Source organism: Hevea brasiliensis, chromosome 5 (genome assembly GCF_030052815.1).
Source record: "Hevea brasiliensis isolate MT/VB/25A 57/8 chromosome 5, ASM3005281v1, whole genome shotgun sequence".
NCBI classification, from domain to species: domain Eukaryota; kingdom Viridiplantae; phylum Streptophyta; class Magnoliopsida; order Malpighiales; family Euphorbiaceae; genus Hevea; species Hevea brasiliensis.
In genome coordinates, this window is record NC_079497.1 from 2,228,667 (window position 1) to 2,256,325 (window position 27,659).

General features: G+C 33.1%; 2 protein-coding genes across 3 annotated transcripts; one reads left to right on the forward strand and one right to left on the reverse strand.

Moving 5' to 3' along the window:
- Window positions 1-6,287: 6,287 nt before the first annotated feature.
- On the reverse strand, window positions 6,288-11,103 carry LOC110658165 (AUGMIN subunit 7). 2 transcript variants are annotated; one of them, XM_021815667.2, is made up of 10 exons: window positions 10,880-11,019; window positions 10,523-10,629; window positions 10,175-10,260; window positions 9,584-9,645; window positions 9,063-9,154; window positions 8,792-8,917; window positions 8,341-8,431; window positions 7,957-8,064; window positions 7,476-7,574; window positions 6,288-6,686 (listed from the first exon to the last, which is right to left on the reverse strand). In XM_021815667.2, the coding sequence occupies exons 2-10, from the start codon at window positions 10,552-10,554 to the stop codon at window positions 6,489-6,491; spliced, it is 894 nt and encodes a 297-aa protein (XP_021671359.1). In that variant the 5' UTR covers window positions 10,555-10,629; window positions 10,880-11,019; the 3' UTR covers window positions 6,288-6,488. The 2 variants fall into 2 exon arrangements, with proteins under 2 accessions (XP_021671359.1, XP_021671358.2); XM_021815666.2 differs by lacking the exon at window positions 10,523-10,629 and having other exon boundaries at window positions 10,880-11,103.
- Window positions 11,104-24,371: 13,268 nt separating this feature from the next.
- On the forward strand, window positions 24,372-26,104 carry LOC110658164 (xylulose 5-phosphate/phosphate translocator, chloroplastic). Its single transcript, XM_021815665.2, has one exon. It carries the CDS (start codon window positions 24,578-24,580, stop codon window positions 25,973-25,975), a length of 1,398 nt encoding a protein of 465 aa, XP_021671357.2. The 5' UTR covers window positions 24,372-24,577; the 3' UTR covers window positions 25,976-26,104.
- The last annotated feature ends 1,555 nt before the right edge of the window (window positions 26,105-27,659 follow it).

The window sequence follows — 27,659 nt, forward strand, 5'->3', positions numbered from 1 at the left end:
CATTTTTTCTCTTTTTTATTATTAAATATAAAATTAATAAAAAACAATAATATAAACTTTTTCAGTATTACAAATATTGTTAGAGTATAAAAATTTTTTATTATATACTTATTTTATTAAAATTTTGTTGAAATTTAATTATTATTTTTAAAATGTAAAATCCTTTAAATGTCTTTTAATTTTTTTTATCAACTCATTCACGATTTATTTTGTATTATAATTTTTTTTTGTATAATTTGATCTAATTGAAACTCTAACTTGAGACTTAGCAGCCCTAGAGACCACTCCAGTACTGCTAAAATAAAGGTATTATTTGTATTATAATTTTTGATCGTATATAATTATATTATATAACATTAATGATATAGTTATTTTGGAATAGATACATTTTTATTTAAATAAAGAGATGTAATTTCATAGCAGTAATTTTTGAATATAGGGTGAATGTGATAGCCTTTTTTTGTGATTCATTATTTTGAAAGTGTCAAAAATGGATGATTGAGAGTTTAAATAAAAAAATAAAAATGTTTAATACAATGATTACAATATAAGTTGATCAAATATGTTCCCAATTTTAAAATACATTAACTTAAATATGAATCAATCAGTGGAGCATATATCATTAATTTTTCTTTGAAAGCATGCAAACATGGCAAAGGCATAGTGTATCATATTGACTACTGAATTAATATTTTAATATGCTATGCTTATGCTAATATATTTTTTTTTACTTCCAAATAATGAGATAAGTATTAGATGTGCTTCGCTAAATTATATGTCATCTAAAAATATTAATGTTTATCCATAATTTAATATTTTTATATATAGTTTTTACATTGTATGTTTTATAATTTTATTATTATTTTATAATATAGGTTTTAATTTTCATTTATCATGACTTATTTATTTAAAATAAAATTAATAATATAATATTATTTTTATATTTAAAAATATATTATTCAGATTAAAATATGAGATGAATTTTTGTGTAAGAATGACAATATCTCTACCCTTAGATTTGCCCTCATGTTTATATTTATATATATATATATATACACATACACGCTCACCTCCAGCTGCAGGCATGCTGGATAATAAAAGAAGGGTAAAATTGTAATTTTATTGTTTCTTAGGAACAGTAAAAATTCTGTATGTTTTAGTAATATACAAGCTTTTTAAAACCCGCGCTATGCTGCGGGTGTGAATTTTTTTTCTATGTATATATATATATTTATTATATTAATATAATTAATAAAAATATATTTTTCTTGAAAATACATGTAATTTTATTTTAAAAATATATAAAAAATTATATTACAGACTATTTATGTGTAGATTATAATTTAAGTGAAATAAAATTTTAATCATTCATTATATTATATATTAGTTATGTGTATATAGTTTAGTTTAAAATAAATTAATATTAATACTATTATATTTATTATTTATTTATTATAATACATAGAATAAACATATAATTTCAAAAAAAATAATTGTAGAGTATAGTTATAAAAAAAACCAATAGTAATGATTGTGTAAAAAAGTAATAAAAATATGTCTAATATTATTCTTAAAGTAATATGTAACACCTTTTACCCGATTACAGTGTAGCTAAGTAAGGCGTGCTGCATTCGGTGCTAGAGCACCCTATTTTATCTTACTTTATTCCTTTAAAAATTTTGTTCTCATTATATTTTAATATCAATTATTTTTCGATAGAGAAACTAACGGAGTTTCTTCTATTTTATTAACATTTAACGTATTTTCACTATTCATCTGCTTGAAATTTTCAATAATATTTTCAAATAAAGATCTCATCATTTCATGCATCATCTATATATTTCAATTCTGTATTCAAATCCATAGAGTTTCATTCATATCTATTTTCATACATTTTCATTCATACTCAACTTATATATGAAAATTTTTTATCTTCATTAATTTACATGATATACCTATTAATTACATTTTCATAATTTATATTACAATACTATAACTAAGCATTTTATACAACATACAAATTATGACTTACATGGGTCCTATCTACATGCATTGCTAAGGAGGTGACAACCTTGAATACTTTAGACACTTCTACAGATCAGAACTCTAAAATCTCTGTTTAATATTCGCTGGGCTTTACCTTTAGTACCTGCGCGAGGCAACAAATCCATCGCGCTAAGCATTACTGCTTAGTATACAAATTTTGTTACAAATAATTTAAACTTTTTCAGTGTTACAAATATTGTTAGAGTATACAAAATTTTTATTAAATACTTATTTTATTAAAATTTTGTTGAAATTTAATTATTATTTTTAAAATGCAAAATCCTTTAAATGTCTTTTAATTTTTTTTTTTATCAACTCATTCACGATTTATTTTATATTATATATATATATATATTTTTTATAATTGGGTCTAATTGAAACTCTAACTCGAGACTTAACAATCCTGGAGACTACTCCAGTACTGGTAAAATAAAGGTATTAGTTTTATTATAATTTTTTATCGTATATAATTATATTATATAACATTAATAATATAGTTATTTTGATATATATAAATTTATATTTAAATAAAGATATGTAATTTCATAGTACTAATTTTTTAATATAACCTGAATGTAGTGGCCTATTTTTTGTGATTCATTACTTTGAAAATATAAAAAATAGATAGTTGAGAGTTTAAATAAAAAAATAAAAATATTGAATACAATAATTAAAATATAAGTTGATCAAATATGTTCCTAACTTTAAAATACATTAACTTAAATATGAATCAAGTGGAGCATATATTATTAATTTTTCTTTAAAAGCATTCGAAAATGACAAAGGCATAATGTATCATATTGACTATTGAATTAATATTTTAAAATACTATGCTTATGCTAATATTTTTTTTTTTTACTTTCAAATCATAATATAAGTATTAGATGTGTTCCGCTAAATTATATATAATCTAAAAGTATTAATGTTTATCCATAATTTAATATTTTTTATATAGTTTTCACACTGTATATTCTATAATTTTATTATTATTTTTTAATATAGGATTTTAATTTCCTTTTATCATGATTTATTTATTTATTTAAAATAAAATTAATAATATAATATTATTTTTATATTTAAAAATATATTATTTAGATTAAAATATGAGGTGAATTTTTGTGTGAGAATGACAATATCTCTATCCTTAGATTTGCCCACGTGTTTATATATATATATATATATATATATTTATACACACACACGCTCACCTCCCGTTGCAGGCATGCTGATAATAAAAGAAGGGTAAAATTGTAATTTTATTATTCTTTAGGAACAGTAAAAATCTTGTGTGTTTTGGTAATGTACAAGTTTTTTAAAACCTGCGCTATGCTACGGGTGTAAATTTTTTTTTTTTTATGTATATATATATATATATATATATATATATATATATATATATATATTTATCATATTAATATAATTAATAAAAAGATATTTTTCTTGAAAATACATGTAATTTTATTTTAAAAATATATAAAAAATTATATTACATACTATTTATGTGTAGATCATAATTAAAGTGAAATAAAATTTTAATCATTCATTATATTATATATTAGTTATGTGTATGCAGTTTAGTTTAAAATAAATTAATATTAATACTATTATATTTATTATTTATTTATTATAATACACAGAATAAACATATAATTTCAAAAAAAAAATTGTAGAGTATAGTTATAAAAAAAATAATAGTAATGATTGTTTAAAAAAGTAATAAAAAATATGTCTAATATTATTCTTAAGGTAATAGGTTTAGTATATAAAAATAATTTATATGCTTATTGTTTTAAAATATTTTTAATTATTAAAAAATAAATTAAATATAAGCAAAGCAAATTTAATTATTTATTATTTATAATTATATATTTAATAGACTAACAACTCTAAATAGATATTATAAAAAAATTTAAATATTATTTTTAAATATTTTAAAAGATAATAAATATTATTATTATTATAACAAAAAATAATAATTTTAATCAAAATTTTACCATTTTAAAGTAGTGTTTATAGGAAAAAAAATAAAGCTCAAATAGATTAATAAAGTAAAATTTATTTTATCATAAAATAATATAATCTTGAAACTGATTTAAGAAAAACAATTATAATGAATGCAAATTAAACAATTAAATAATTAAAAACAACTAAATTGAAAATAAAAAAAATTAAAAATTATACAAAAATCAATTTATTTATGAACATATAAATGGTTTAAATATTAAAATAAATAAATAAAAATTTAAAAATTCAATTAATAAAATATAATATCTATATAAAATTTTAAAAAGGATTAAGCACTCATTTTAATTCAAAAAATTCAATTAATTAAAAAAAATATTATAGCGGGTTAGAGATTAAGATATCTCATGTAAAAATTAAAAAGAAAATATTAATTTTTAATAATAATAACAAAAAGGCAACTAAAATAAAGAAATGTAATAGGTAAAATTATCACAACATTGTTATTAATCAATAAATTTTAAAATTATTTCAATAATAATAACAACTAAATAATTTGAAAGCAATTAAAATTAAAATATAAATTGAAATGAGAAAAAAATAATTTGAATTGATATATATATATATATATTAAATTATTTGTTATTATATTGTTGAACGGTTAAAAAATAAAAATTATTAGGATTTAAAAATTATTTTTTTCATAAATTTTATTTAAAAGATAATTATTTAATGTTTGAATATTGATTATCATCTGACAATTAAAATAAAAAATTATAGAAATAATAACACTCTTAACTTTTCAACTCTCCACAATTAACCCGTGCTATATATATATAAAGGGTAGACTGGTGGAGAGGATTTTTCACTTTGCTTTCTTTTAATATATAATAATAATAAGTGAAAAGAATAAAATTATATTTTACTGTTTCTTATTAATAGCAAAAAAATTATTTATACTGTTCCTTATAAACAGTAAAAAAGTTGTTTGTATATATTAAAATTATTTTTTATTATATTGTTGGACAGTTAAAAAATAAAAAATATTAGGATTTAAAAGTTATTTTTTTTATAAATTTTATTTAAAAGAGGATTATTTAATGTATGAATATTGATTATCTGTAGGCAATTATAATCAGAAATTATAGAAATAATAACACTCTCAACTTTTTAACCCTCCACAATTAACACGTGCTATATATATATATATAAAAAAAAAAAAGGTAGACTGGTAGAGAGGATTTTTCACTTTGCTTTCCTTTAACATATAATAATAATAATAATAATAATAATAATAATAATAATAATAATAATAAAATTATATTTTACTGTTTCTTATAAATAGCAAAAAATTATTTATATTGTTCCTTATAAACGGTAAAAAAGTTGTTTGTATATATTAAAATTATTTGTTATTATATTATTGAACTGTTAAAAAATAAAAATTATTAGGATTTAAAAGTTATTTTTTTCATGAATTTTATTTAAAAGATAATTATATAATGTATGAATATTTATTATCTGTTGGAAATTATAATAAGAAATTATAGAAATAATAACACCCTTAACTTTTCAACTCTCCACAATTAACACGCACAATATATAATAAAAAAAAATAGAGATAGACTGGTAGAGAGAATTTTTCACTTTGCTTTCCTTTAATATATAATAATAATAATAAGTAAAAAAGAATAAAATTATATTTTACTGTTTCTTATAAATAGTAAAAAAATTATTTATACTGTTCCTTATAAAAGATAAAAAAAAGTTGTTTGTTTTAATAATAATAATAATAATAATAATAATAATAAATTTTCATTTTCAAAATAGTCTTCAAGAAACAAAAAAGCATTCTGCCCACGAGTAAAGAGAACTTTCAATTCTCGGTATGACTCATAATCATGTTTCCTGCCAAAAACTAACAAGTATATTTCTAGAAACCACATCACATGAAATCACACTTCGATTATCTAAATTCAATTTTCTTGAACATTATGGAAGGTGGCACCAGGAACAAGACAATTTACCACCGGCATAAGAACTCAATTTGGAAATTAGGATAATTGGCAATGTCCAAGATCAGCTATGTCTTCTTCATTTTGTCAAAGTTGTTGTTGTTGTTGTGTGCAGACCGTATTATCATTTAAGCAAAGGAACTGAGGCGAATGCCAGCTATACTGGCTTCTGCTTAACAAACACTCCACACCCACTCAAAAGGATAGTTTTAATACACACATAATATTGAAGATTTCAGGTATCCAGGTAATTTAGACCAAGAATTTGACAGTTAACGTGCTTTTGATTAAGGGACCATACAATCCTGAAGTTTGCAGTGAACACACCACTCTCTCAAAGAATAGTTTTTACAAGACGTTCAATTCAATCAACCTTTATACAGCATAAAAATAATCCACTAGCAATGTGTCCATAATAAGAGTCAAGAGATCATGTTGGTAAGTGCCTATCTTGTACTGCATTCATCATAGAGTTGCATCATTACCTCGCTCACGTGCAATTGAAGCTGACAGGATTCCAAGATCACGATTTAAGAAAGTCAATGCAGACTCACACTCTGAAATTATTCTTGTAACTGAAGAGGGTTCACCAGCTATTGTTTCAGAGGAACCAACAGACAGAGCTGCATGTGAATCTCTGAGATTCCTCAAGTTCCCCAAAAACTGCCATAAAAGCAGAACATAGATAATTCCGACAGTAAAATAAACAATGTACAACCACACCTAGCATTTTATAAAACTAAAAAAATTAACCATTACTAATTCTTTACTCTTCTGAAGAGAAGCAACAAAAACTAGAGTAATTGAGCAGGGAGTTTATCTGAAGGTTAGATGCGTTTGGTCTAGTCTCTAGCGTCTATATAAAAAAAGGCTATTGTAATTTGTGAAGGACTTTGAACTAAAAATGCACTATCTTCAAAAATTCATATGATGCAGAAAAGTGCGGACGTCAGAAAGTAACTCCCCAATAGTAATGGGTTGCAAAGTAATCTTTGGGCCAGCATGTTATTTGGAGTACCCAAATTTAACATTCAACCATGTAAGTCAACTATATGGCGCAAAACAAATGAAATTTTCACGAATAAACTAGACTCTTGAAAGATGCCCAAGCTGGGCTAACTATTAACGCCGTTTTACTGGTTGCCCAACCATAGTTGTTAAATCTGAACCAGCCTGTCAGGTCAGATACCAGTCTGGACATTAAGTTGGAACACTTCTGTAATTAAACTGATTAACCAGCTAATTTTACCGAGTCCAGTTGGTCACAAATATTGGATTGATTAGCATCAATACATTCAAGTTTAAAAATAAAATGTTGTATAGTACTATTACATCAGTGACATATCAATATAGCCAGATTCATGAAATTGCTGATATTTGAGATAAAATTAAATTCACACAATACAATAGTTCAAGCAGCAGAACATCAAAATGGATTTGATACTAATATACCTTCAAAAGCATCTTGTATGCCTCCAACAAGCGATTAGCAGCTGGCCCAAACCCATGAAGTTGTGGCACCTCCATCATGTGTGTCCATGGGCGAATTTCCTAAACAAACATGATAGCCAAAATGTACAAAGATATCAGCTTGTACAATAAAACTCCACAGAATGACTTTTAAGCATCTACTTAAAAGTCAAGATTAAAGTTTTCAGCTAATAATTCTAGCATAAGATTGATATCGCGAAGGTCTTAAAGCGTTTCAACCAAAAAGTGATAGCCAATCAAGCCAAAAAATATAGCAAACAAGTTGAGGAAAAGCAAGCTAATTCATCATACTGATTACTGAATACATCATAGTAATCCACCTCTTTTTGTTTTCTTTCTTTTCTCCATTGAGATAAGCAATAAGAACAAAATAGAGAGATCAAACATAATAATAAGGGAATAATTCTTTGTTTGACTAGGCTCAAGTAAGGGAAAAGAAGACCTTGGTGTAAATCACATTGAATTGTCTTGCAGTTTCTAGAAAAGATTCCAAATGTGACCGCAGTTGGGATTCCACCTCTGTATATTCCTCATCTGGATTGTAAGCATGCTAAAGAAAAAAGTGCACAAAGTTAACAGGAATTGGGCCCAAGGTGGCGGGAAATAGAATTACATAACATGATGATATTGGGAGTACAGTAAAATGTGGTCATGGTACAGAAAAGAATTGGAACTGCTCTCCAACAGAAGAATATGAGTATTCAGCAAAAGCTTGCTTTTAAAAATAAGTTGTGAGAATTCTCCAGGGAAGAAAAATAAGAGGTAAAAAGGTGAAAGAGCACAAATTTTCAAATCAGGATCCAAATGCGAAGGAACTGAGATAAACCTTTGATGCCAAATCATCAACTTTCTGCTGAAGATTCAATAGTATCTTTGATTGCTCTGAAAGTTTTGTTTCCAGCTCAGATACATCAGGTCTGCAAATGTACTTTGATGAAAGGAACAGGATGTTACTACATCACATGCAATGAAAAAATAATCATAGCATGATAGATGTTTGACATCATCTTGTGCCAGTAATTTTTTTCCAAATTGATTGAAAGATGTTTATGTTTTGTCTGGGACTACACAATGACATTCAATCTACAAAAATGGCCAAAATTCACAGGTAATTATAGACAGTCCTCAAATTGAAAGATTATCCAGCTTGTCGACATTATCCATGTGGGAGCAAGCTTAAATATATAAATCATTTCAGGATGATCGAATAAATGCTTTATATTGTTTAAAACAACGGAGAAAATGATAATTGGCAGCGTATGAAAGCATAATCTTACAATGGATATATAGATTGAATCTGCACATCTGCAGGGAACAACTTGCATTCCTCTGAGAAAATTAGAGACTGTTTTTCTGCAATAGAATCTATTAACTGTATGTCTTTTGCCACCTGCTCATCAACACTGCCAAGGATGCAGAACAAATTTTAGAGAAAATAATGACGTGACACAAAAGCAACAACAGTTGAAAATTTTAAGACAACTAAGGAGATTATCAACTATAGTATATGGCAATTAATTGAAAATTTTCACTTTATATAAACTCAACCTCCATTCTGGATTATCAGCATATATGCTCGCCTCCACAAGATCTACTATTAGCTGAAGCATTTCAGTTCGATCCTCATAACTTCCACGCCCCTGGACCACAAGGCATTACACATAATTAAATCAAATCATATGAAGTGATAATACAAATTCAACTTGCCTATAACTTATCAACTTAAATATCAATGAAAAAAAAAAAAAAAAAAGAGATGCAATACTTGAACTTAAACAACTGCAGTGGAATATATTAGTCAATTTTAGAAGTTTAACATACATAGGAAGGTACTTAATGCCACAAGGCATTACACATAATTAAATCAAATCATATGAAGTGATAATACAAATTCAACTTGCCTATAACTTATCAACTTAAATATCAATGAAAAAAAAAAAAAAAGAGATGCAATACTTGAACTTAAACAACTGCAGTGGAATATATTAGTCAATTTTAGAAGTTTAACATACATAGGAAGGTACTTTTTGATTACTAACTTGCTACTCATGCTGTATTAAACAACTTACTTGGATAGCTTCTGTGTCAATAGTTGTAGTGATACCGAGAAACTTAGCAATCTCTGCCAAATCTGCAACAAAGCAGTTAATCATGTCAAATTCCAATATTGTTAACATAGCTACAAATGCTCACTCAGGCATACTAAAACTTATCCACAAGGTATTGGATTTCTTTTCTCAAAAATTGTCCAACAACTTAAAGCATTTTCATAGATGTAAACTACAGATCAAAAAAGATCTTAGAAGTTAGAGCACTTCCACACAACTTTGACACACAGGTTTAAGGTGGTAGACTGCATCCCATTTCCTTTTAATGATAGGAAACACATTATACATACTCCACTGAAGCCCCTGGAAAGCATGTGTTTCTCCAACTAATCAACACTCATGATGACATCAAAGATAAAAGAGAAGGACCATGACCAATAAAATATCACCAAGTTGAATGCAAGTAATAGATGTTTGCTTCTTCTTATCTTCAGTTTTGAATGCAAGTAATAGATGTTTAACACACAATTGACAAGAAAAGGATCTTTTTTTATTAAATGTTAAACAGGTGAAAAATATGAAACATTATGACGCTAGAAAGAAGAGACTTACATTGAATCCGAGCAGTCTCTTCATCACGATCCATAGCATCTCCTTGTAAATTTTGCTGTGAGAAGGGTGATTTATCCCCTAATAGTCTGCAAATCACATTACCAAAAATTTTCAACTTGCACTCATCGAAGGGAAAGAGAGAATTGCATGAGTTAAGTGCCGAATTTTATCACAAGCTCTTCCTCTCAAGCGTTCAATTTGTTTTTCTCCATATTTTCTCAAATGTTTTCTCAGCAACAATTGAAATCATCCAGTTTGAAACTGTAATAACAGGAACTTAATTCTGGCACGAAAAAGAAAATGAAATGCACATAAAACTTATAGAAAAACAAGAGTACCAATTTATACCCAATTAGTGAACAATTCAAACACAAACTCATATCAAATGACAACGAAGCCGCAATCTTGATTCATACATTCACATAATTCTCAATTCAACACATTTACGTAAGCACCTGCAAAACCCAGCAGTGACAAATTCTCACTTTCTCAGCTATACAACATTCAAAAACCCTACAATGTCAACAGAGAATGAAAATTTTTTACTCTTAAAAATTTCCTCTTTTCTATTCCTTCATGGCTTATATTAGATAAAGTAACCAAACTAACAAAGCAATACAAGATCCAGCTTGGGGAAGCTTCCGATTTCCTTGTATGTGCGTAGAGAGAGAGAGAGAGAGAGAGAGAGAGAGAGAGAGAGCTGACTTGAAGAAGAGCCATTCGAGGAGAGCGTAACGCTCCATGCCGGCGAAGAGGAGAGACTGAGCAGGAGCATTGGCTCGAGGATAATTCAGCATCGCTAGTTTTCTCTGTACCTCTTCCATTTGCTTCGCCGCCATTTTCTTGCTAGCTTTTCTTCTGAACTTTGATTTTGATCCTTTTATTTTAGTTTCTTAGTGAGAGCAGAAGCATAAATTCTGTGTAACTTTCGCTAGAAAAGAAGGTTTTCTGAGCCAGCAAGAAAATTGCTAATATGCCCTTATTTTTAATTAGTTTTTAAATTTTTTTACGGTTTAGAATTGTAATTTCACTTAAATTTATATTTGATTATGTAAAAATAAGCCACATAATTTCTTCAAAAATCAACATATTACATATTAAAAGAACTAAATTAATACAATTTTTAAATAATAAAAATAATATATTAATAAATTTATTTTAATTTTTAAGTAATATACAAAACTATATTAATTATTGTTAAAAAATAAAATATTATATTATTACGTTCTCATAAATAGATATGCAATGAAAATAATAAATAATTATTTAAAAAATAAAATATATTTTAAATTTAATAAATATATAATTATTTTAAATTTTAAATTATATTTAAAATACGTTTAATGTAATTAATTAAAAATTATATATATATAATTGAACTTTACAAAATAACTCATAAAAATAATGCAGGTAACTTTTCCAAAAATGTCAAAAAGCATAATAAAAGACGCAACTTAATAAAATTTTAAAAAAAATCATTAATTAACTTATTAATTTATTTTAAATTTTAAAATTAACTGGCATATATTTTTATAGTCTTTATGAAATACAAAGTTATTTCAATAATAACTTTTAAAAAAGCAAATAAAGTGAGTTAAAAAAATTTTAAATATCACTTAAAATTAGAGGAAGGAAGTATATGGTAATTCAAAATTTTAATACAAATTTAAATTACATTTAACATAATTAATTAAAAATTTTAACAATAACAAAATTTTAATATATGTTAAAAATATAAAAATAAATATTAAATTAAATTATTAAAATAAAATAAAAAATAATTAGCAGAACACTGGTAATAGACAACTAGTGTGTCATTAAAATAAAATCATCTTATAGGAATTGATTGGTGAAAAAATTAGGCATAAATAAGGATGGCAACGGATCGAATATTTTGGATACTCGGCTCAACTAAAATTTAATAAAATGAATTTAAGCAGTATATAATGAGATTTAAGATAGGTTCAAGTTTTATGTATTAAGCATTCGTTACCTGAATCTATTAATATATTTTATAAGTTTTATATTTTATTTTTAATAAAATAAAATTTAATTATTTTATAAAATTATTAAAATTTTCAAATATAAATTATTAATAAAAATAATATTTGATGTAGATTACTAATTAAAATTAAATATATCAAATAATAATAATAATAATAATAATAATAATAATCAGATTTGAGATAGTTTGTGTCACGACCCAACCTATGGGCCGGACCGGCACTAGGACCTGGGCCAGCCTAAAGCCCCCGAGGCCCGTAGTAAGCCTTAACTATTCATTAACCCAACTTTAAGGCCCATTGGGCCCAAATTCAAGAAAACAAACGGACAGAGTCCGGCCATAAAATGGACTTACCAACGGGGAGTTTTCGACTCACCCGACCTGTAAACATAATAAACAATCCATTGGGGAGCTCAGCTCACCCTCCACATACTCATCAACATAATAATAAATGGGAGCTCAGCTCCCTCATCCAATCCATCAAACAGACTTAAAATATTAAGTTTACAGGTCCAACATGAATATAATATTACAGACCAATTTCAAATAATTACTGCTAACACATGCGGAAATTCTAGGAGTAATTAAAATTACACAATATTGATAAACAACCTGCGAGGTAAAAAGGCAGGTTAACCAAGAACAAAATATCCTCCTGTGGCCTGTAAAAATTTTTGAACAGGAGTGAGCGTTCGACTCAGAGAGTAAAATATCAATCTTAACTATAATCTCTATAACTATCTGAACTAATGCACCCTGTAGAGTGAAATGCAACATAAACAACATTTTCACATCATAGCATCAAAAAGGTAATTTGGAGCACTCACACACCCTGTAGTATCAATCATAACATATGGGAGCTGATCCCCTATACAGCTCTCTTAAATCCAACCTGGTGCCAGCGAATTACTCAAACTCGGACTTCCACTTAATAACCAAATCGAGGGTCCCAGCGAATTACTCAAGCCGTGACTACCCCTCGAAGTAACGTCCCATGAATTACTCAAGCCGTGACTACCCCGCCCTATCCATAGTCCACACCACATCACACGCACGCCAACGCACGCACACCGCCTCCAAATTACCACAACAACATCCATGGTACATCAACGATTATGAATGCAACATAAATCGTGCCTAGAGTTTAACTACATAAATATATGCATATAAGTGATGCATGGGCATCTCGAACATATAATAATATCGAAATTATAATTAAAATTAATATTTTACTCACAGACTTGACGACAAATTACCGTGGCGGTGGCGGAGGAAGAAGGTCCCGGCTCACCGACAATCATATTACATTTATTTAATACAATCGACTCAATACAAATAAAGAAAAAGACCAATTACGCCCTAAGTCGTGCAGAAAATCGGCAGAGTCTCCCTATACCTAGGACCTACCCAACCCGCAAAAGAGCTAAAAACGCACTTCTATACTCACAATCCATACATCAGCTCAATCATATCACACAGCCCCTCCCGGGCCCATCAAATCAATCATCCATCACAATACGCAAAATTTCAATTTAGTCCTTATTATTGATCATTTTTGCAAAACGCCCAAACAAGCTCTAAAAATTATAAAACTTTGCCCGCGGTCCTTAGCAATATTACTAAGCTATTGCAAAAGAATCGTAATTTTCTAAGCTACCACGAATATTTTATGGATTTTTAATCCTATTTAAGCACTAGAAAATTACGTAACAACTAGGTTGGGTTTACCTTTGCCGATTCCGACTTCGGGACGCGCCGACGTCGACAATGGGGGCTAGCCAAAACCTCGGCCCAATTCGAGACTTTTCCGGCCACGGTCCGTTCGCCCGAAATTTGCGAACCGGTCAATCGCCGAATTTCCGCGAATCGAGGATACCTACACGAAGCCCATAACACGGGGTTAGCACATAAATTTTTCAGAATTTTCTAAGCTCATTTAATGCTCGAAATTACATCTGCGAAGTTTCGTGGGACCCATCAAAACGGTGTCGGAAAAATTCGAAATTTATGTCGTTGCGAAGCTCTCGACGAATGGAGCGTGCTGGTGGCCTCGGTTTCCTCGTGGGATTCACGGTTTTCGAGAAATCTAGCCCAAAAGTCGAAATGGGCTAAAATCTTCCCGAGCAAAAATCGGACAAACCGCTCGATGGATTTCGGCGTTCTTGGTGTCTATGGAAAGCTCTCGCCGAGTAGATGATTTTAGACACAAGACCCGGTCCAATCGGTGGCGGATCGCCGGATTTGGCCGGAGAAATCGGAGCGACGGCGGCAGCGCAGGGAGGAGGAGAGAGAAAGAAAGAGAAAAGAGAGGGACGACGCGCGCGGGAGAAGAAAAAGGAAAGGGAGCCGGTTCGATTCGACCGGTCCGATCCGGTCCGATTCGATTCGGCCAGTTCGATTCAAAATACAAAATTTTGAATTTTTACTCTGCCTCGGTACCGAAAACGAGGTCCAAAAATTCCGAAAAAATTCCGTAAAACTCAGAAAAATACGTAGACTCCAAATATATTTTTAGTTTTGCCACGTGGTCTTTAAATTAATTTTTAAAAATCATCAAAGTTTATATTTTCGGAAAATCGAACCCGATTTTTAAAATCCGAAAAATCTAAAAAAAAATCCTAAAATTTAAATAAAATTAAAATATCAAAAATACTCATAAATAATAAAATTTGGGGTGTTACATTCTTCCCCCCTTACAGAAAATTCGTCCTCGAATTTTTACACAAGGCAGAATAAAACACATGATTATGCATTGAACAAGTAAAGGTACTTGCTACGCATGTCCCGCTCTGACTCCCAGGTGCACTCTTCCACTGACTGACTCCTCCACAAAACCTTAACCATAGGGATCTGTTTGGATCTCAGCTGTCTCACTTGGTAGTCTACTATGGCTACAGGCTGCTCCTCAAATGTCAAGTTATCTTTTAGCTCTATCACATCCGGCTGCAGTACACGAGAAGGATCAGGAATGTATTTCCTGAGCATGGAGATGTGAAACACGGGATGAACGTGAGAAAGGTTGGGTGGTAGCTCCAACCGGTAGGCAACTGCTCCAGCTCTATCAGTAACCTCAAAAGGTCCGATATACCGAGGTGCCAACTTGCCCTTCTTTCCAAATCTCATGACTCCCTTCATTGGAGAAACCTTCAGGAATACATAGTCGCCATTGCAAACTCCACATCCCTCCGTCTGGGTGCATAACTCTTTTGCCTCATCGAAAGTCCTCGATCGTTCCTCGATTAAAGGAACTACCTCTGAAGTGTACTGCACTAGGTCTACATCATGCACTTTCGCTTCCCCCATTTCTGTCCAACACAGAGGAGACCTACACTTTCTTCCATATAGTGCCTCATAGGGTGACAACCCTATGCTGGAGTGATAACTGTTGTTGTAGGCAAACTCCACCAGAGCTAGCTGCTCATCCCACTGACCTCCAAAATCCAAGACACTCATGCGAAGCATGTCTTCCAGTGTTTGGATCGTCCTTTCGATTTGTCCGTGCTCGAGGGTGGAAAGCCGTCTTGAAGTTCAGCGTGTGCCAAGTGCCTCTGCAACTTTCTCCAAAACCGAGAAGTGAACTGGGGCCCTCTGTCAGATATTATGGAAGCTGGAACTCCATGCAATCTGACTATTTCTCGAATGTAGAGCCGGGCATACTGTGCCACCGAATATGTAGTCTTCACAGGTAAGAAGTGAGCTGATTTGGTCAAGCGGTCTACAATTACCCATATCGAATCATATCCTCGCGTGGTACGAGGCAACCCAGTCACAAAATCCATAGTGATCATTTCCCACTTCCATTCTGGGATAGGGAGCTCTTGCAGCTTCCCTGACGGTCTCTGGTGTTCAAACTTCACCTTCTGACAAGTCAAGCACTTGGACACAAAGTCTGCGATGTTTCTCTTCATGCCATTCCACCAATAGCTATCTTTCACATCATGGTACATCTTGGTGGAACCTGGATGGACACTGTAAAGTGTGTAGTGTGCCTCTTGCATGATTTCATTTCTGAGATTGTCCACATCGGGCACACATATCCTAGAACCTTGCACTAGGGCGCCATCATTGGCAAATCCAAACTCACCACCTTCGCCTTGCTGTACTCTTTCTATGATCTTCATCAATTGTTGGTCTCTGTGCTGGGAAACTCTAACTCTGTCCCTCAAGTCTGGCCTCACTGAAAAGTGAGCCAACAATACCCCCTCATCTGACAGATCTAGGATTAAACCTTGATCCATCAACTCATGTACCTCCCGAATCAACGGTCTCTTCTCTACTGAAATGTGCGCCAAGCGCGGAAGATTTTACGCTCAGAGCATCCGCCACAACATTGGCCTTCCTGGTGGTGCTTGGATGGTGCAATCATAGTCTTTCGAAGCTCCATCCACCTCCTCTGTCTTAAGTTTAAATCCCTCTGTGCTAGAAGATGTACTTCAAACTTTTGTGGTCGGTGTATATCTCGCACACTTCACCATACAGATAGTGTCTCCAGATCTTTAGTGCAAAGATTACAGCCGCCATTTCCAAATCATGGGTGGGGTAGTTCTGCTCATGCCTCTTCAGCTGCCTTGAAGCATAAGCCACTACCTTTCCATTCTGCATCAAAACACACCCTAGGCCAACTCGAGGCGTCACAATACAGTGTATCCTTCACCACTCACAGTAGTGTCAACACAGCGGTGGTTAGACACTCCTTAAGCTTCGAAACTCACCTCACGGTCATCTGTCCAAATGAATGGAACATTCTTCTGGTCAACTTAGTTAGGAGCCGCTATCTGGAGAAATCTTGTACAAAACGCTGTAGTAGCGGCTAAACCGAGAAAACTTCGCACCTCGGTGGTATTTGTAGGCCTAAGCCAATCGATTCTGACTTCAATTTTCTTGGGATCCACTTGAATACCGTCACTTGAAACAACGTGTCCATAGAATGAGATTCTTTCTTGCCAAAATTCACATTTCGAAAATTTGGCGTATAGCTGGTGCTCCTCAAAGTCCGCAACACCATCCTCAAGTGCCACACGTGTTCTTCCTCGGTCCGAGAGTATACCAAAATGTCATCTATGAATACGATGACAAAACGGTCCAAAAATGGCTTGAACACCCTGTTCATCAGGTCCATGAAGGCTGCTGGTGCATTAGTGAGCCCAAAAGACATCACCAAGAACTCATAATGACCATATCTTGTCCTGAAAGCTGTTTTGGACACATCCTCATTCCCGATTCTCAAGCGATGGTAGCCCGATCGCAGTCTATCTTGGAAAGAATCTAGCTCCTTGAGTGATCAAACAAATCATCGATCAGGAAGTGAATACTTGTTCTTCACGATCACCTTGTTCGGTATGCGTAGTCGATACACAACCTCAATGACCCATCCTTCTTTCTCACAAATAGAACAGGAGCACCCCAGGGTGAAGTACTCGGACGTATGAAACCCTTGTCCAAAAGCTCCTGTAGTTGCTCCTTCAGCTCTTTCAATTCTGCTGGTGCCATCCTGTAAGGTGGCATCGATATGGGGTTTGTACCCGGAATAACATCAATGCAGAACTCTATTCCCCTTTCTGGTGGCAACCCTGGAAGCTCTTCAGGGAAGACATCTATGAATTCTCTGACAACAGGAACATTTTCCATGCTGACACCTTCTACCGATGTATCTCTCACCAATGCCAAATACCCTTGGCATCCACGCCTCAACATTTTTCTGGCACTAATTGCTGACACCAAATTATATGGAGCCACGCTCCTGTCACCATCAAAACTAAACTCTTCCACACCAGGTATGTGGAAATACACCTTTTTGTTCCTGCAGTCTAAGGTGGCATAATGAGTTGCCAACCAGTCCATCCCCAGGATTACATCGAAATCCATTACTGGTAGAGGAACCAAGTCTGCTGGGAGGATCTTTCCATCCACTACCACTGTCCGGAGTACCCATGGAAGGGACACCTGAGGAACCCTCTGCTCTGTTTTTCTTTGCTCTTCCGCTGTCATCCACAGCATAGCTAATCTCAATCTGTCTGGCTCGATCAACCACCACATCAAAAGACTGATCCGACATCATGGCCAGGTTCGCATACCTCCTGTCAAGCCCCTTTAGGAATCTTTTCACCTTCATAGTCTCTGTAGATACTGCTGTAGGGGCATATCTGCTCAATTCGAAGTGCAGAGCATATTCATCTCTGGACACCGCCATTCTGTCTTAAGGCCTCAAAGGCCCATTGTTTCTGATCTCTGAAGCTTTCTGGCACAAACCGATTGATGAAAAGTTCTACAAACTGAGCCCATGTCAAACCCTCCATCCGGGGTAACACGTAGTCATTCATCCATTGCCTAGGCATGGGCCCCATGACGTGCTGCATACATTCTATCAATCTTCTATCACCAATCAGTAATTACATTCTGCACATGCGAGAATCCAAAACCGATATGCATCGTCGACATCATAGGTACTGTGCACCAACTTCTTAAAATTTATGATCTGTTTGTAAGGTTCCCCTCTTGGTGCGGTGGACTGCTGCTGCTGTGGAGGGTGGACCATATACTGTGCCATCATATCAATGGTCCTCTGCAACCCAGCTAGAGTAGCTGCCATGGGGTCCATGGGACCCTGTGCCATGAAAGACTGTTCCTGAACTGTGGGTAGCTGCTCTTCTACTTGAGCAGCTCTAGGCCTCCTACCCCGCCTCCTCGGGGCAGGCGCCTCATCCTGTGCCGACACATCGTCGGGCACATCTGTTACAGTGCGTGGCAGCTCTCCCGCTTCTACGCATTTTCCGAAATTCAGCAAAGATTAGCCCACAAAATTCAAAATCGCACATTGCACACTCTATAGACTCATATTTACACACAATATATGAAGGTAAACTAGAAGCAAAGACGACAATGCAAGACGAATATGGACCCTATTTTTCCGCATGTGACTCCTATTAGACTTTTCCCAACACTTTAGACAACATTCCTAAGAACTGAGCCTAAGCTCGATACCACATTTGTCACGACCCAACCTATGGGCGGACAAGACTAGGACACAGGTCACCTAAAGCCCCGAGGCCCGTAGTAAGCCTTAACTATTCATTAACCCAACTCTAAGGCCCATTGGGCCCAAATTAAGAAAACAAGCGACAGTCCGCCATAAAATGGACTTACCAACGGGAGTTTTCGACTCACCCGACTGTAAACACAATAAACAATCCATTGGGGAGCTCGGCTCACCCTCCACATACTCATCAACATAATAATAAATGGGAGCTCGGCTCTCCTCATCCAATCCATCAAACAGGACTTAAAATATTAAGTTTACAGGGTCCAACATGAATATAATATTACGGACCAATTTCAAATAATTCTGCTAACACATGCGGAAATTCTAGGAGTAATTAAAATTACACAATATTGATAAACAACTGCGAGGTAAAAAGGCAAGTTAACCTAACAAAATATCCTCCCGTGGCTGTAAAATTTTTGAACAGAGTGAGCGTTCGACTCAGAGAGTAAAATATCAATCTTAACTATAATCTCTATAACTATCTGAACTAATGCACCCTGTAGAGTGAAATGCAACATAAACAACATTTTCACATCATAGCATCAAATAGGTAATTTGGAGCACTCACACACCCTGTAGTATCAATCATAACATATGGGAGCTGATCCCCTATACAGCTCTCTTAAATCCAACCTGGGGCCAATAATTACTCAAGCTCGGACTTCCACTTAATAACCAAATCGAGGGTCCCAGCTAATTACTCAAGCCGTGACTACCCCTCGAAGGAACGGGTCCCAGCGAATTACTCAAGCCGTGACTACCCCGTCCTATCCATAGTCCACACCACATCACACGCACGCCAACGCACGCACACTGCTCCAAATTACCACAACAACATCCATGGTACATCAACAGTTATGAATGCAACATAAATCGTGCCTAGAGTTTAACTACATAAATATATGCATATAAGTGATGCATGGGCATGCTGAACATATAATAATATCGAAATTATAATTAAAATTAATATTTTACTCACAGACTTGACGACAAATTACTGTGGCGGCTGGGCGGAGGAAGAAGGCTGTCCCGGCTCACCTGACAATCATATTACATTTATTTAATACAATCTGACTCAATACAAATAAAGAAAAAGACCAATTACGTCCTAAGTCGTGGTCGAAAATCAGCAGAGTCTCTCCTATACCTAGGACCTACCCAACCTGCAAAAGGGCTAAAAACGCACTTCTATACTCACAATCCATACATCAACAGTTCAATCATATCACACAGCCCCTCCTGGGCCCATCAAATCAATCATCCATCACAATACGCAAAATTTCAATTTAGTCCTTATTATTGATCATTTTTGCAAAAACTGCCCAAACAAGCTCTAAAAATTATAAAACTTTGCCCCGCGGTCCTTAGCAATATTACGAAGCTATTGCAAACAGAATCGTAATTTTCTAAGCTACCACGAATATTTTATGGATTTTTAATCCTATTTAAGCACTAGAAAATTACGTAACAACTAGGTTCGGGTTTACCTTTGCCGATTCCGACTTCGGGGACGCGCTCGGGACGTCTGACAATGGGGGGCTAGCCAAAACCTCGGCCCAATTCGGAGACTTTTCGATCACGGTGCATGCGCCCGAAATTTGCACCGGTCCAATCGTCGAATTTCCGCGAATCGAGGATACCTACACGAAGCCCATAACATGGGGGTTAGCACATAAATTTTTCAGAATTTTCTAAGCTCATTTAATGCTTGAAATTACACTGCGAAGTTCTGTGGGACCCACCGAAAAACGGTGTCGGAAAAATTCGAAATTTATGTCGTTGCGAAGCTCTCGACGAATGGAGCGTGCTGGTGGCCTCGGTTTCCTCGTGGGATTCACAGTTTTCGAGAAATCTAGCCCAAAAGTCGAAATGGGCTAAAATCTTCCCGAGCAAAAATCGGACAAACCGCTCGATGGATTTCGGCGTTCTTGGTGTCTATGGAAAGCTCTCGCCGAGTAGATGATTTTAGACACAAGACCCGGTCCAATCGGTGGCCGGATCGGCCGGATTTGGCCGGAGAAACTGGAGCGACGCGCGCGTGCAGGGGAGGGGAGGAGAGAGAAAAGAAAGAGAAAAGAGAGGGACGACGCGCGCGGGAGAAGAAAAAGGAAAGGGAGTCGGTTCGATTCGACCGGTCCGATCCGGTCCGGTTCGATTCGGCCGGTTCGATTCGAAATACAAAATTTTGAATTTTTACTCTGCCTCGGGACCGAAAACGAGGTCCAAAAATTCTGAAAAAATTCCGTAAAACTCAGAAAAATACGTAGACTCCAAATATATTTTTAGTTTTGCCACGTGGTCTTTAAATTAATTTTTAAAAATCATCAAAGTTTATATTTTCGGAAAATCGAATCCGATTTTTAAAATCCGAAAAATCTCAAAAAAATTCCTAAAATTTAAATAAAATTAAAATATCAAAAATACTCATAAATAATAAAATTTGGGGTGTTACAGTTTGAATAATTGATAATAAATTTTAATTAAATTTAATATAAATTTAAATATTAAAAATATTAATTAAATTTGAATTTAGAGCATGGGTAGAGTAAAAAGGCAATTAAGTAATCTCCCTTATTAGAGCATACACTTGATGAATCAAATTGAGTTTAATCAATATAATATATAACTCAAACACAGCTCTAATTAGAAAATTTAGAATTTAAAACTCAATTTTGATTTTGTTCAAGTTTTGTTTTTATGGAATGTTAAAAATATTTAAAATTATATTTACACCAACATTAAAAATTTAGATAAAATTTTCTACTAATCTCAAATTAAAAATTGAGTAAATTAGTGAACTTAATTGCTAGTTTAGATTTATAAATTATTATTTAAATAAAAATATACTTTAAATATACAAAAATTTAAACATTTTATCAAACTTATAGGCTCTTGATAATTAAAATAGAAAAGATATCCTAGGAGATCAAACTAGGTCTAGTTGAAAATTTACAATAAAAGAATCCAATTGTACATTCTAAACCCAATATTACATAGCGTAACATAATCCCACAAAATTATTGAACTTGTGAAATTTCATTAGAATCACTAAGTTAAAGATACTCAACTCAGCTCAACTCAACTCAATTTTTATTTTAAAATTTTGGAGTCGGTTATATGGATTCTTTTTATCCACTCTAAACAATGTTGGGTTAAATCCTCAGAAATGTGTAATGCTTTTGGGTCATATTGTAATATTCTTTTTCAAGTCAGTTTAGGTCTACCATTTCTTTTTTTTATTCTCTAACCTAATGTGCTCTACTTGTCTAACTTGAGGTATGTCTACACTTCACATGATCAAACCACCTCAATCTCTCTTAACTCATCCTCAATTGGCACAACTTCTACATTTTCTCTAATACTCTATTTACAGACTTTATCTAGTATCGTATGACCACTCATCCACTTTAATATTCTCATATCCGCAACTTTTATCTTAGACACATATAACTCCTTCAGTGCCTAATCACTATCATATAACATGACCGATCGTATGACTATATGGTAAAATTTTTCTTTCAACTTATTGAGAATTTTGCGATCACATAAAACTTCCATGATATGTCTCCACTTCAACCATCCGACTTTAATCATATGACTAACATCCTTCTCACATCCCCTATCTACTTAAAGGATTAAGTCGATATATTTAAAGTGATTACCTTAAGACAGTACCACTCCATTCAAACTAACACATTCCCTATCACCAGTTCGGCCTTCACTGAACTTGCAATGCATGTATTTTGTATTCGTTTTATTTAACTTAAAGCCCTTTGACTATAGAGTATTTCTCCAAAACTCTAACTTTCTATTGACTCCTTTCATCTCATTTATCAGAATTATATTATTTACAAACATCATGCACTAAGAGATACTCTATTGTATATGTTTTATCAATTCATCTAAAACTAATGTAAAAAGATAAGGGCTTACAGTTGAACTTTAGTGTAATCCAACTAAGATAGGAAAATCTCTTGTGTTCCCTCTCACTGTGTGCACAATAATAGTTGCTCATTCGTGCATATCTTTCAACACTTGTATGTACCTAATATATACCTTATTTTGTTCTAACGCTCTCCATAAAGACAGCTCTTGTAATGCTATCATAAGTCTTCTCCAAATCGATAAAAACTATGTGTAGATCTTTCTTCAAATCTCTATATTTTTTCATCAAACTTCTAATGAGAAAGATCGTTTCTATAGTTGAACGACTGAACATGAAGTTAAATTGATTGGGAGAGATAGAAGTGTCATGATGTAGTCGATGTTTCACAACTTTCTCCCACAACTTCATAATATGTCTCATGAATTTAATTTCCATATACTTTGAGCAACTTTGTATATCTCCCTTATTTTTAAAAGTAGCTACTAAAATACTCCTCCTTCATTCATCAGCATTTTCTTTGAGTTTATATATTATTTAATAATTTAATTAAACATACCACCCACATATTTCCCAAACACTTCCACACTTCAATTGATATTTCATCGGTTCACATATTTTACCTACTTTCATTCTCTTTAGTGCTCTTTTACTTCTAAAGATTTAATCCTTCTAATATAATTTATATTTTTTTTTATTATTCTATAGTCTATATTCACGTTATTACTATTTTGACTATTATTAAAAAGATCATTAAAATAATTTATTCATCTTTCTTTAACGTCCTAATCTTTTATCAATATTTTTTCTTCTTTATCCTTAATCACTAAGTAAAAAATAATTAAATTTTATTCGAATTATTAAATTTTAATGGATAAATGCAAAATTGAAAACAAAAAATTTTAAATTTTTTGTAAGGAAAAGGTTATTGAGATTTTAAAAAGAAAGAAGATTATAACAATTTGAATCCTTAATTTCTCAAAACACAGGTACTCCGCAATAGCGATGAACGTGGGAGGGGCTTCCCTATGCGAAGCTGCTGCTCACCGTGACACTAGTGCTGCCGGCCCCATTTGGCAAGTGCAGCGGAGCCACTGCGCACGGGCCGTCGCAAAAAAGTTAAAAATAAAAGTACATTAGGATTGAGAGTAGGTCAACTGGTCAAGTGCCATTGTCTATAGAAGACAAAAAGCTGCCCGATTGAAGATTTTTACGTCCTATGTCCCTGTGCTGAATCTTGTACTAAACAGTAAAGACTCCTATTTTATGATTATTTCTCGTTCCTTAAAAATAATAAAGAAAAAAGAACACAACATTCAACAGATGGCATCCAAAGGCACCTAAATTCCTCTTAAAAAAAATTAAGTACCCTAAAATTCCTAAATGGATCTTTGGATCTTGGAAAGATAGAAACCTTTGAAGCAAAGCTTGACGAGCTGGTTGGTGGTTGCCTTGCTAAAATATCTCAGGGTCATGAACCTTCATATATTTACCTTAATTTTTTTAGCTTGCAGAGTCTGTGGCTGGCTCTCCCTTGTACATCATAGCTCAAAAGCTAGAACTAAAATGCTAACTTTGAATCTCACCCTATCTTCTCCCGTCACTTTCTCCAAATCCATCCACCATAAGTGCCCCATAAATGCTTCATCCCCCCTAAATCCAAATATTTCCGGCAGAGCTCAAAATCAAATTACTCTCTTTAATAAACCCACCTCTCAAATTGGTTCATTTGCCACTAAAGTCTCAAACTTTGGCGAAATCCATGGCTACCCGCTTGGCCTCTTTTCAAGATTCACTTACCAGATCTCTGATTTCAACAGGGTTCATGAGAATCCATCTGGGTTTTGCTCGAAATCCAGATCTTATGTTGCTAAAGCAGCAGAATCTGAATCGGAATCAAGCCCAGAAGGAGAAGCTGGTGCGGTTTCGAAGCCTAAAGATAAAACTCTCCAGCTTGCACTTGTATTTGGTCTTTGGTACTTCCAGAATATTGTCTTCAACATTTACAACAAGAAAGCATTGAATGTGTTTCCTTTCCCATGGTTTCTAGCTTCCTTCCAGCTTTTTGTTGGGTCTATTTGGATGCTCATCCTATGGTCATTAAAGCTCCAGCCATGCCCGAAGATCTCAAAACCATTCATTATTGCTCTTCTTGGACCTGCTTTGTTTCACACTATCGGACACATATCAGCCTGTGTTTCATTCTCTAAGGTTGCTGTTTCTTTCACTCATGTCATCAAATCATCAGAACCTGTTTTCTCTGTTATATTCTCTTCAATTCTCGGTGATACATACCCTTTAAAAGTCTGGCTCTCCATCCTCCCGATCGTTCTTGGTTGTTCCCTTGCTGCCATTACTGAAGTGTCGTTCAATTTCGAAGGCTTGTGGGGTGCTTTGATTAGCAATGTTGGTTTTGTGTTCAGGAACATTTACTCAAAAAAGAGTTTGCAGAGCTTCAAGGAAGTTAATGGACTTAACTTGTATGGTTGGATTAGTATACTCTCATTATTTTATTTGTTTCCTGTTGCGGTTGTTGTTGAAGGGTCTCAATGGATTCAAGGGTACCATAAGGCGATTGAAGCTGTTGGCAAATCATCAACATTTTATATATGGGTGATGGTATCTGGTAACTTTTATCATCTCTATAACCAATCTTCTTATCAGGCGCTTGACGACATTAGCCCCTTAACCTTTTCCGTTGGTAACACAATGAAGAGAGTGGTGGTGATTGTGGCTACTGTCTTGGCGTTTAGAAATCCAGTTAGGCCTTTGAATGCAGTTGGATCAGCCATTGCCATATTGGGGACTTTCCTATACTCTCAGGCATCTGCTAAGAAAGCCAACAAAACTGAAGGTGAAAAGAAGAGTTAGATAGATTTAGATCGTCCATTTATACATCTTGATGATTTTGGGCTTGATATCTCTTGCATTTCTCTTTGTTTACTTTGTGACAGTTGAGGATATTTCATTGCTATCTTAATCTTATAATCCTTGCTTCTATTTCCTGCATTTTTTCATGATGTGTAGCCTCTTAATGTTTATTTTGTTTCCAATTTTATCAATATGCTTTGCATACTTGCTTGGGAGGTTACTATTAATAAGTTTTTTTTAACTACTGTTAGATTGACTGTAATACTGTTGATTTTATGCTCCTTTGTGTTTTAGTGCCTCTGCAACATGCTAATTTATGGGGTATTGCAACATACTAATTTATGGGGTATTGATTAACCTAGTCTAAAATTTAACTTCTATACAGGCTAATTTATTGATTGAGAAAAACTGTTTTCACAGCTATTGCTGTATGCTATATGATGAATGAATGCCTTGGCTAACCTAATAGTACTAATGAGAAACCTACTTTCTGTTGAGATTGAATAAGAACATGCCTCAGTTTTAAATGCTTTGCCGATAAAGCTTCTTGCCTTCATCCTGTTCCAGCTGATATTCTGTTTCTTGTGTTGAGGCAAGTTACCAAGTACTGTTTGTTCAAGAATATGGGTCTAACATTAATATTGTGATTTGATCACCAGGCTAATTGTTCAATACATATGATTAGATGATCTTATCTATAATGGCTTCCTGGTCTTGTTGCAAGTAGGAGTGTTCAAGTCTGGTTCGGTTCCGAGCTAAGAATTCGAACCAAATCAAACGTAGTTAAATTTCCAGTTTTGGTTCGGTCTAGTTCTTAATATTTTCATTCAGTTTCAGTTCTTGAAAAGATTTTATACAATTTCTGCCATGGAGAGTTGGAACTGAATCACTACGTAAGTTTTGAAGTTAGTTGTTATTTGAAATATACCAAAACTTTTTATATTTTTCTGCCACATTATATTTCCTATTAAATTAGTATGAAATATATCAATTTTTTTTTAACTTAAATTGTATTGTATTAATTTAAAATAATTTATAACTATTAATTAAAACCTCGACTTACATTGCCAGTCAAATTCATAACAATTATATATATATATATATATATATATATATTGAAAATTTGTGTATAAAATTGGCTTTGGATTAGTTCTTGATTTGGTTTGATTCCTACAGTTTTTGTTCTTTTTTGAATTCTGCTCATTTCGATTCTAGAATTCGGTTCGGGGTACCCAAGAGCCATGCACCATGTCCTAGCTGCAAGTGACTTTTGACTAAGTGCTACTATCAGCACTGACAAGGGCCTGATGGGGTTATGATTAACCTCATTTCTTTGTCTGCAAAAATGCTATAGTAATTTAGTTGCCTAATCTCCCATCTTATGCTGTGAAGCAATACCTTTTAGCAACGCCAAAAATTACTTGTGTGTTGCCTTCCTACAGCAAACCAGTGGTGACGCAGGAAATTAGATTCATGCTAATGGTGCAGATTTCTAAGAAAGAGATTCTTAAGTTAATTTTAGGAAATTGTCTGGTTACAGTTAGAAATATCATGATCATTGCTTCATGTGCATGAGGATAATTGGCACTGGTATTGTTGGCTTCAATTGAGATTTGAGAAGCATTATTTTCCATTACATTTTATTGCTGAAGTGGCTCAGATGGACCTTTTGCATAGAGTTTTA

Excerpts from the sequence above, each read along its gene's own strand:
- LOC110658164 (XM_021815665.2), top strand. The coding sequence starts at position 24,578 with ATGAACCTTCATATATTTACCTTAATTTTTTTAGCTTGCAGAGTCTGT.
- LOC110658165 (XM_021815666.2), bottom strand. The coding sequence starts at position 11,013 with ATGGCGGCGAAGCAAATGGAAGAGGTACAGAGAAAACTAGCGATGCTG. Across the intron at positions 9,646-10,174 it reads AGAGACTGCTCGGATTCAAT|ATTTGGCAGAGATTGCTAAG; the intron begins GTAAGTCTCTTC and ends GCTTTGTTGCAG. Across the intron at positions 9,155-9,583 it reads TTGACACAGAAGCTATCCAA|GGGCGTGGAAGTTATGAGGA; the intron begins GTAAGTTGTTTA and ends CTTGTGGTCCAG.